The sequence below is a fragment of the Cynocephalus volans genome, chromosome 3, assembly GCF_027409185.1.
Source record: "Cynocephalus volans isolate mCynVol1 chromosome 3, mCynVol1.pri, whole genome shotgun sequence".
Taxonomy (NCBI): Eukaryota; Metazoa; Chordata; class Mammalia; order Dermoptera; family Cynocephalidae; genus Cynocephalus; species Cynocephalus volans.
This window is the reverse complement of record NC_084462.1, coordinates 152,375,867-152,387,972: the sequence shown is the minus strand read 5'-3', so window position 1 is coordinate 152,387,972 and position 12,106 is coordinate 152,375,867. Positions and strand designations below refer to the sequence as shown.

The 12,106-nt window shown below is 34.1% G+C and overlaps 1 protein-coding gene across 8 annotated transcripts in view; it reads right to left on the bottom strand.

The window, feature by feature from the left end:
• Nucleotides 1–12,106, bottom strand: part of PCNX1 (pecanex 1) — a 175,343-nt gene that overhangs the window by 81,325 nt on the left and 81,912 nt on the right. For 6 of the 8 annotated variants that reach the window (XM_063091563.1, XM_063091565.1, XM_063091564.1 and 3 more), the window contains one exon: nt 8,287–8,471. The exons of the other annotated variants lie outside the window; for them this stretch is intronic. In XM_063091563.1, coding sequence (XP_062947633.1) covers nt 8,287–8,471 — 185 coding nt within the window. The remainder of the gene's footprint in view (nt 1–8,286; nt 8,472–12,106) is intronic. 8 annotated transcript variants of the gene reach the window in all.

The window sequence follows — 12,106 nt, the reverse complement described above, 5'->3', positions numbered from 1 at the left end:
CCTCTTTAATTCTTGTGATACAATGCAAATCAAGTCACTATGCTACTTGTAATTTCAAGTTTCAATATTTAGAACCACTCCTTCTTCCTGGAACACTGTGGAACGTTGTACTAGTTTTTTGTTTTTGTCTTTTTTTTTAAAAAGATGACTGGTAAGGGGATCCTAACCCCGGACTTGGTGTTGTCAGCACCACGCCTGCCATCCCTATATAGGGATCGGAACCTGTGGCCTTGGTGTTATCAGCACCACACTCTCCCAAGTGAGCCATGGGCTGGCCCTATCATGCTAGGTTTTTAAAACAGGAGAAGGAAAAGGGCAGATATAAGAAGAAAGAGTTTGGTAGAAGACAACTTTAGGGGGCTGGTAAGGTAAGACAGATATCTCTGTTGCTTGGCAACAGTAAAAGAGAGTCATATACTCTTATATCTTACTGACATGTCCACCCCATTCTCTAGTTTTGACAACACAAGATGCCTTAATTCATTGTCAAGACTCCACTTCCACTCCCTAATCCCCAGATAAGCTGAACTTTCCAAAAGTAAATGTGCAAATACATAGTCTGCTATGATTTCATCATCAGCTCGCATTTTATTTCAAAGGGACAGGTCCTTCTTACCTTGGTAAAATAATCCATAACAATAATATGGATGACATTAAGACTGGTCAGGTAAACAAAAAGTCAAGCCACAGAATAGGAGAAAATATTTGTAATTCGTATCTTATAAATGAGTCACATTTAGAATATCAAAAGAACTCTTACACCTCAGTAAGAAGACCAACAACCCAATTTTAAAAATGAGTAAAATATTTGAACACACTTCACAAAAGATGACATGTATGACCAATAAACACATCAAAAGATGCTCATCATCCTTAGTCACAAAAGAAACATAAATTTAAACCACAATGAGATACTATTATCCACTAATTAGGTCTAAAATTATAAAGGCCAACAATAGGAAACGTTGGCAGGAACAGAAACAACTAAAACTAGATGGTGGGATGTAGAACTGTTTTCAAAATAAGTTTAGGAATTTTATTCACGACAGCCAAAAATTGGAAACAACACAAAAGCTCATCAACCAGGTGAATGAATAAACAATATACAGTATGCTCATATGATGGAATAATATAGGCATACATTATTTTATCATCCTTCGTTTTATTGAGCTTTGCAAATATTGCATTTTTTACAAATTGAAGGTTTGTGGCAACCCTGCATCAAGCAAGTCTTATCAGTGCCATTTTCCAACAGCATGTGCTCACTTCGTGTCTCTGTGTCACATTTTGGTAATTCTCACAGTATTTCAAACTTTTTCATTATTATATCTCTTATGATGATCTGTGATCAATGACCTTCTATGTTACTATTGTAATTGTTTGGGGGCACCATGAACCACACCCAAATAAAACCATGAACTTAATCGATAAATGTTATGTGTTCTGACTCCACCAACAGGCTGTCCTCTCCCTGTTCTTAGGCCTCCCTATTCCCTGAGCCAACAATATTGAAATTAGGCCAATTAATAACCCTACAATGGCCTCTAAGTATTCAAATAAAAGAGTTGCAAGTCTCTCAATTTAATCAAAAGCTAGAAATGATTAACCTTAGTGAGGAAGGCATGTCGAAAGCTAACATACACCGAAAGCTAGTGATACGGAGAAAGTTTTAGTAGTGTAGATAGAAGATCAAACCAGCCAAATTTCCTAAACCAAAGCCTAATCCAGAGCAAGGTCCTAACTCTTTTCAATTCTGTGAAAGCTGAGAGAGGTGAGGGAGCTTCAGAAGCCTAAAGCTAGCAGAGGCTGGTTTGTGGGATTTAAGGAAAGAAGCCAGCTCCATTACACAAGGTGAAGCACCAAGTGCTGACATAGAAGCTGCAGCAAGTTGTCCAGAAGATATAGCTAAGATCATTGATGACAGTGGCTGCACTAAACATATTGGAAGATGTCATGCAGTACTTCCATATCTAAAGAGGAGAAATCAATGCTTGACTTCAAAGCTTCAGAGGACAGGCTGACTCTCTTGTTAGAGGCTAATGCAGTCGGTAAGTGTCAGCTGAAGCCAGTGCTCAATTACCAGCATGCAAATCCTAGGGTTCTTAAGAATTATGCTAACCTACTCTGCCTGTGCTCTATAAATGGAACAACAAATCCTGGATGACAGCACATCTGTTTATAGCATGGTTTACTGAATATCTTAAGCCCACTGTTAAGATCTACTGCTCAGAAAAGATTTCCTTTCAAAATAAGACTGCTCATTGGCAATGCACCTGGTCACCCAAGAGCTCCAATGGAGATGTACAAGAAGATTAATGTTGTTTTCATGCCAGCTAACACAAGACCCATTCTGCAATCCATGGATCAATAAGTCATTTCAACTTTCAAGCCTTAATAAGAAATACATTTTGTAAGGCTATAGCTGTCATAGTGATTCCTTTGATGGATGTGGGCAAAATAAATTGAAAGCATTCTGAAAGGATTCATCATTCTAAATGCCATTAAGAATATTCATGATTCCTGGGAGGAGCTCAAAATATCAACACTAACAAGAGCTCAGAAAAGTTGATTCCAAGCCTCACGGATGGCTTTGAGGAGTTCAAGACTTCAGTGGAGGAAGTCACTGCACATGTGGTAGAAACAGCAAGAGAATTAGAATTAGAAGCAGAGCCTAAAGATGTGACTGAATTGCTGCCATCTCATGATAAAACTTTAAAAGATGAGGAGTTACTTCTTATGGATAAGCAAAGAAAGTGGTTTCTTGACATGTAATCTACTCCTGGTGAAAATGCTGTGAACACTGTGGAAATGACAACAAAGGATTTAGAATGTTACATAAACTTAGTTGATAAAGCAGCAACAAGGTTTGAGAGGACTGACTCCAATTTTGAAAGAAGTTCTATTATGAGTAAAATGCTATCAAACAGAACCACAGCGCTCTACAGAGAAATCTTCCATGAAAGGAAGAGTCAATCGATGCAGCAAACTTCATTGTTGTCCTATTTTTAAAAATTGCCAGTCATTCCAACTACCAACCTTGATCAGTCAGCAGCCACCAACACTGAGGAAAGACCCTGTACCAGCAAAAAGATTACAACTTGCTGTAGGCTCAGATGACCATTAGCATTTTTCAGCAATAAAATATTTTAAATTAAGGTATGTACATATTCTTGACATAATGCAATTGCACAATTAACAGACTACAGTATAGTGTAAACATAATTTTTACAGGCACTGGGATCTGGAACTGAACCTGCCATATCTTCAAGATATGCCTGGACTCAGCAATAAGAAAGAACAAACTACTAATGCATGCAAGAACATGACAAATCTCAAAAACATCATGCTATTTGAAAAACTAAACACAAAAGGCCACATACTGCATGACTGCATTGCTATCAACTTCCAGAAGAAGGAGAATCATGATGACAGAAAGCAGATTGGTGGTTACCTGTGGCCACGCAGAGGAAGGATGGACTACAATGGAGCACAAAGAATCTTTTGAAGGTAGTGACTGTGGTTATTTCATGGCTGCACACATCTGTTAAAACTCACTGAACTGTGCATGTTAAACGGATGCAATTTATTGTACCTAAATCATATATCCATAAAATTGATGAAAAAACAAGAGAAAAAAAAAAAAGGCTGGTCAGGTAAGAGTCCAAGTAGATGAATGAGCATGAGACAGCATGCAGTCAGTGAAATTCCCAAAAGATACTAACCAAGGTTTTGAAGAATGATATTGGTATTTGTTATTTTGTTTTGGAGTTTCATTTAAAAAATATCACTCGTCAGAACATTCAAAGTAGTATATGAAACAAAGAAAGTTCCCCACTGCCAAGGGAGAGTGGACAGCCATTGCCAAGAGCAATTTTTGTGTTGTTCTGAATAGATTTTTCTGTACATTTTGTCCCAAGACAAAGACATCATTCTTCTCATACGTACTGTTCAGAAATTTACTTTTTCTTCTTACTAAAATAGCCTAACTTTTCATATCAATAATGTAGATGCACTGAGTTCTGAATATCACATTATGTTGGTATACCATCATTTTTTAAGCAGTTCTCCCACGACGGACACTTAGACTATTTACAGTTTTTCAAAATTACAATGCTACAGTATCTATGTACATATATCTTTGCATGTTTGTAAAATGTGTGGATTAAGAGAATGGGCACTTTTGTTCTATAATTCTAAAACGCCCTACAAAAATTTCCTGTCATTTAGTTGTCTTATTTCTCCAGACTCCTTTCAATAATGGACACCACTGCACTTTCAACAGATGAAAAATAACCTCAACCCTGTTTTTAATTTTCAATTTTAAAAATTATGAGAAAGGTTAAGCTTTGGTCGATAACTGCAGACCACTTGTGTTTCTTCTCTTTGAACTCCCAACTTTTCTAGTAGGTCATTGATCTTCATCTTAGTGATTTGAAATCCTTACTGTCTTATTGTGCCAGAGACTGACTGATGACTGATCTGCAGTATCCATCCTCTCCTTATTCTTTTTAACAACATGACCTTCCCCTCCCTGAATTTCAGTAGGGCTTATGTCCACCTAGTTAGAAACATTTGCCAGCCTCTCCTGCAGCTGGAAGTTGCCATGTGACTACGTAGGGGCCAATGGAGGTGGGAGAAAGTGAAAGGCACATTTCCCAAGTCACAATCTGAAAGTTAAAAACTGGATGTCCTTGACTTGTTTTTTTACCCCCTCCCCCTTCCTGTTTGCTGGGAAATGTCAACAACTATAGCAGCCACTTTGGACCAGGCAGGGAAGCCACATGTGGAAGGTAACAGAGTCAACCCAACTACCAAGAATGGCTCCCATTAGACTATTATGCGAGAAATATAAACTTCTCTTTTATTTCAGCCACTGATTTTTGGGGGGAGGGGCATGGTCTGCATTAAAGAGTCTAACCTATATTCCAACTAATGCAGGTATTAATCAACTTTAACTTATAATCTTAAGAATGTCCAGTGTTAGAAGTACCAATTGAGTGCTTCAATGAATTCTTTACAACATACAGTACTAGCAAGAGGCAAATTAGTTATCTCAACCAGTCCCTGTTATCTTTTGTAAAATTCCTAGAGCGGTTCAGGCATCCAAAACTGTTTGAAATAACATTCCAGTGGTATTTCCACAGTAACAATGATTATCCAGGGAATGAGGGTCGTAGTAGATAAAAATAACACTTACCTAGGTTTATTTTTAACATATAAAATATTTGTGGGGATAAAACAGACACTCCCAAACCCTGCCAGATAAAGTTTAAAACTGATATAAACTTTCCATAAAGCAATTAACAGTATACATCCAAGCCCCAATGTTTATTCCCCTTGACTGATATTTCCATTTCAACAAACATATTTATTCTAAGGAAATAATCTCAGCTGTACACTGAACGATTTAAGAAATTCTGATAGAAATTTCCTTTTCAAAGATGTTAACTTCAAAACTTATCCATCACTTATGTCATCTGACCTTTTTTAAAAAACACTAAGTATACATGGAAATAAAATTTATAAATAAGAAAAGAAACCATCCAAGTTCTTCCTTTGAAATTATAACATTTATAGTTCAGTTTCTAAAATTATAATTATAATTATAATTAATTAATTAATAATTATGCCTTCTTAATACACATGATACAAATACAATTTCCTCTGATGAATAAGCTACCACTAAAATCCTTACAAGCTATCTTCAATGAATTTTTCCATGACGTCTAATGTTACCTGGTAAGCTTGAAATGCTAGTTAAAATGCAAAAAAGAAATAAAGATTCTCAGGGTTTAGCACAGGGAATGGATGTGGTTATCTATTATGACACCAAAGAGTAAAGATGTAGAAAACACAGTTTAGGACAACTATCTAAGCTTGGAATCAAACAATGCCTGAGTACAAATTTCCTTTAATTCCGAAAGACAATCCTCAGCTTAAAAGTACACATACAGTTATTACATATGTGTACATATACAAACAGTATATGCACTCAAACATACATGAATACATATATGTTTAAGTCTGTATATATGTATGAGTATATATATATGTATGAGTTTTATATAAATACATTATGAATATATATTTTTTCACATGTAAAATCTATATGATTAAAATTTTTCAATACATGAAGCTAAAATAAAGGAAGCAATCCTGTGTAAATATGCCATACTTTTAGGGAATATCATGGCTAACTTTAACATATTTGAATATACAGTACCCAAATTCATTCACACGAAATTATCTTATTACTATTAATTAAAATGATGAGAAAAATTAATCCATGCAAAAAAAAACATTCTAGCCTCTCTACCAATTCCTTTAAATTCAGTTGCAATTTATTTTAAGAATCTTTTCTGGCCAGCTCGATGGGCTATTGAACAGGTATACACTTTCCACTGATGGCTTGTTCTATGCTAATTATTACTAAGCATTCAACTGGACAGCATTCAGGTAACACAGGCCAAGAACTAGCTATCAGAAGGCAGTTAACACAAAAGATAAAATCCAGATTTCAAGAGAATATCCTGAATATCCACTAGCAGATGCTAAAGTCACCTCCAATCAGAAGAGGCTTTTTATCTTCAAAACTGGCAAGATAGTTTATATGTATATATTTTCAATAATCTTCATGTGGCTTTCAGGTAAGGCTTTATAATTGAAACTTGCTTAGCAAATTTTTTGAGCAAATTAAAAATTTTTATAAAGGAAAAGCACCTACTGTTTCATTTTATACTTGACTTGATAAAATTCTAAAAATCTGAAACAGATCAAAATGAAAGCTTTTATTTTAACTCATCTACTCTCATAAAGCCAACAAACAATGAAATAGTGACTGTAATTTTAGATTTCCAGATTCACAAATCCTTTGTCCATAGGAACTTTGGGTTAACTGGAGAGAAATAGCAACAGAAAAATTTTATTACATAGCTGAACATATCTGCAACTAAAAACGTATCACTTGCAACTAAAACAAGTAGCTAAATGGAAGTCTTATTTTCTTTCAAGCACCCTCCTTGTAGATTTTCTTGCCTTTCCAAATTACAAACTCAAAAGCAAAAGCATTCTATATTTAAATTAAAATGTTTTATTGCCTTCTCATTTTATTTAGAAATCGCCCTACATTCTGATGCTACAAATATCTTAGATGACCATTTTCAAGTTTTTGTAAGATTTGCTAAAGATGATTATTCTCATCAATATGCATATCCATGTATTTATTAATACCTCTCTGTAACTAAGGATTTTTAAAAATTAAAAAAAAAGTCAATGAATAGATAGCATATAAAGTTTTATTAACACTCTGGGCACTGACACCACATATTCTTCTAGTTAAAGCATCATCTGGATTATCATCTTTATAAGTGAGAAGTAGTTATGACATGGTTAAACACAATGAGTAAATGCTTTCAAATGAGTATTTCTGAACAACAAGATTTCGTTCTCCATTATATTTATTTAAATCATTAATCTGCATTCTGAACACAAGAAAGCTGGATTGTACAAATAAATAGAAACCAAGGTAGTATAAAAGACTGTCCTTTAAATAATGCATAAAGCAGATATTTCAGTGGATATGTATTACTGAGGTTTTAAACTATACCACGCCTCTGCGAATTAATTGTTTATTTATATGTATATTTATATGTAAATCTATATTTATACGTAAATATAAATATACATACAATTATATTTGTGCTAACAGGAAAGAGGAATAAACTTTATAAAGTTATTATTTGATATTAGTACATAGCCATGATGTCCTCAGAGTACTACACTTAGAATTTTAATAAAACCTACCACGGGTGATAGACATATTGTGAAATACAGAATACCTTAAAGAAAGACTCTATAGTAACAGACCATTAGAAAGCAGTTTTGCCTCTCCTACAGCATACTCAAAGAATTCAAAGAAATCAAAGTTCAGTCAAAATCATTTTTTAAAGAAATCAACATTTTCCCACACGGTACAAACATCTGGGAATAACAGAATTGCCCAAATCATTTTAAGACAACACTAAAGTACGAACATTTATTAACATTTTAACTACCTATTAATAACGGACATGCTCAAAAGAAAATGTAGAATAAGATTAGAGAAAAATAGAAAAGGAAAAAGCAAAAGTCAAATTTTCCTTACAGACAGGACAAATCCTATATAAAAGTGTTCCTATGCATATAATTCCAAAATGAAACTGTCTGAAGAAAGAATGGCAATTATCATTACCCATTATCTGCTGCATTAAAGTTTTGTATCACCAAGATTACATAAGACCTGCATACCAAGTTCATCGTGCAAACTGCTGCCGCCTACAGCAGGTGCATTGTCATGTGATGCTTCTAAGTGGACACTCCCACTTCTCACCAGCAAGGAGGCACTAGCACTGAGCACTGCAGCCTGGGAAGGGGGGCGGGACTGGACTCTGACCTGGGCTGTGGACTGCTGGCCTTGCTGACCATCTTGAAGGCTAGGAAAAAACATGGATTGGGGAGACATTACAGGGAAGAAAAGAGAAAATGATAGCTAGAATGACGTCAATATAGAAAACTAATCTCAAAAGGACACTTTTTCAACGTAACCTAAGAAAGAGCCAATAAACTTTGTAAAATATACAGATTACACTGCCAACTTAAATCTTCTGGTCCTAATAAATCTGATAGGCAGTGATGAATGCAGTAAACATTTAATGTACAGTCAGCCCTCTGTATCCATGGGTTCCACATCCGTTGATTTAATCAACCGCGAATCGAAAATACTCAGAAAAAAAACTGCATCGGTAATGCACATGTACAGATTTTTTTTCTAGTCATTATTCCCTAAACAATACAGTACAGTAACTATATAGCATTAGGTATGATAGTAATCTAGAGATGATTTAAAGTATACGGGAGGATGTACATAGGTTATATGCAAATACTATGCCATTTTATGTCAGGGACTTGAGCATCTGAGCCGAAGGTCCTGGAACCAACCCCAAAGGATACTGAGGTATGACTGTGTATATAAATTGGTCAATCTGTGACTTTTTTCCACCTCAAGCCAACTAAATTCTAGTGTAAGGAAATAGAAAGCAGCAAAGAAGGATCGTAGTACATTCAATATATGTGGGTTGTAGATAAACCCTATTTTGCAATTAAATGTGTACTTTACTTTTATTAATAATCTTGCAATAATTCTACAATTGTTCTTTTAAATATTCTGGGATCTCATATTCACAATAAAACAAAGCCTCTAAGCACTGCAAACCAAAGAAACTTATCAAATGCAACCAAGATGACAATTTTGAATCAAAAGAAAATCACAAACTAGTGCAAGAAAACCAAAAAAGCAGACTCAACCAAGTGAAATACAAATGGTCATTGGGATGTTGACAGAAGTAGAACAGGCATAAAGTTACCTATAACAAGCCTACATATTTCTGAAATAAAGCCATATGCCTTATGTATAACGGGTTAGTTAACAATTAGTTCCCTTAAATTTTGTTATTTCCTTTCCCAATCCATATTGTCATCTCATTAACAAGGATACATCATTTTGAAAAATCCTAAAAATAAATTTGGAAACCAGTAATTTCTCAAAGGATATTACAGTCTTCTCTAAATTTTATAAATTTTAAAAAATATTTAGCATTTTATTTTGTTATTAAAATTATATTTATAAAAACTACCTAAATTATCTAAATAATTAAGAAACTATATTAATTCATTTTTAATTTTTATGTATTTAAGAAATTATGAATTTTAATATTCTTACTACAGTATTTATTCAAATTTAAACTGACAAAATTCATAAAAATATTGAGTATAACTATTATACATCGTTCTCTACATAATATTCAATGCGACTCTCCATTCTGTCAACTTAATTTTACTTTGACAATCCAGGGGTCTGTTACAAAAATTATTAAACCTCTAGAACAAAAAGAAGAATGCTAAGAATGGCCTTCAGTAATTTCATCATTTTTCATGAGTTATCAACTTCCCTCTAATCCTCTGAATTCAATGTAATGATTTCTCTGGTGCCTAAAAAACAAACTCATCAGCTGCAGAATGATCATGAAATAAAAAGGCTAAGGAGAAAATACTATACATATATACATTTTAAGCCTATGGTTATGGCAATAGAATACACTCTGAAACTACCCTGTCTAATACAGTAGCTCATGACTGTTTAATTAAAATTTTAGCTCCTCAGTCCTGCTAACCACATTTCAAGTGCTCAATAACCATATAAGGTAGCTGTGGCTACCACAGCTAATATCTACCAACGTGGGCAGTAGCAAGTGTTAGTGTCTACCATATTGGAAGGTGCAGATTACAGAATATTTCCTCCATCCCAGAAAGTTCTATTAACGAGCACTACCTAAAATATTCATTTTTTAGGCTTCTTTTAGAGTCACTGCAAAGTATACATTCCAAGCAGAGCACAGGAATGAACAAAAACCAAGTCTGCTTAATACTGACTTGTCAATCCTCACTGGCATTATTTTTTTCAAACCGTAAATATAAAAATATTTATTAATTACTTCTTTGGTCTAGGGCCGGCCCGTGGCTCACTCGGGAGAGTGCAGTGCTGACAACACCTAGGCCATGGGTTCAGATCCTATATAGGGATGGCCAGTTAGCTCACTGGCTGAGCGTGGTGCTGACAACACCAAGCCAAGGGTTAAGATCCTCTTACTGGTCACCTTACTTCTCCTTGGTGTAGAATCTTTGTGCAACAGATATAAATCAAGAGATGATCTCGGAAACAAATATAATCAGATAAGTTTTTGTGTTCCACACATATATAATTGATCTGTATGCTTCCTCTGAACCTACGTAAACTTAGCCACAAATCTTGCCAAACTGAACAAATTTCACAACAGTTAGATGTATTTTAATGTGAACATATTTGAAAACATACTAATCTTCAACACAGAGATGTGTAATGTATATGCAAATGTACAAAAAGGTTTTTTAATATTAGGCAGTGCATGAAAATCAACACCAGAATAAAGCAATAAAATCAGCTAAAATCTATGTGATTATAAATGTCAAGTTTTTGAACATCAAAAGATAGTAATAAAATGTTTATGTCCCTTGAATTCCTATTTTCAAAATCCTTCAACCACAAAAAAGCCTGACATTTTCACGTTATTAAGAAACGTATTCTTGGAGGATTGCAGTTCATCTTAAACAAACATAACTGGCATGAATAAATCTTTTTTACAGTTCCAATTATACGCCAAAACTACCAGTTTGAGATAAGGAGCAACAATTTTATAACACAGCAAAAGGAAAGGTAGAAATTTAGGTCTCTAGCTATCAGCTATCACTAGCGCTGCTGTCATGTAATCTTACAATGATAAAAAAAAAAAAACAGTTGACCTTGGTCTTTCCTTCCTCTGTAACACTTAGTTGGTACTCGACACATTCTGCTTTATATTCTTAGCCATCTTTGTTATGTGTCTCCCCAACTAAAATGTAAACTCTAAGAGTATGATTATATTATTCCTATGAATCTCCAGATTCCAGGGAAAACCCAAAAGAGTATCATGAACATAGTACACAACAAATATTTGGTGGATTCGTTTCTGAGCACCACAAAATGATCCCTAAGAATTTTTAATCATGGGCTCTCACTTATTACAATGATCTTATTCTATTACAGATCTTTCAACCTTACATTTTAAAAAATAAATCTAAGAATATACTAAAGCTTTATTTTCATTCCCCAAAATACACTGATAATTTCTTTCCATCCCAATCTACTAACTAGAATTCAAAAGGAGATCACGTTTATAGAACTTATAGAACAAATATAGAACTAACTCTTAATGTTAGTATTATTAAAATTTTAAGTATCTGTCTTTATTTTTAGCTCTAGTAACTGGAAGAATTAGCAAGGGCCTACAAAACCTACCTAACAAGACTAACTCAATAAAAAATTTTTTAAAAATAATTCTAAAACACTATATTCTAATAGGTATTATAAAATACATGCAAATTCTCTTTGTAAGGAAATTGATGTTTCACTCCCAATCCTTGGGCACAATATTTACCAAGTCACTTTTTGGATGGTCAATTACTTAAACTATTCTTTAAAGTTTAAAGTAAATTA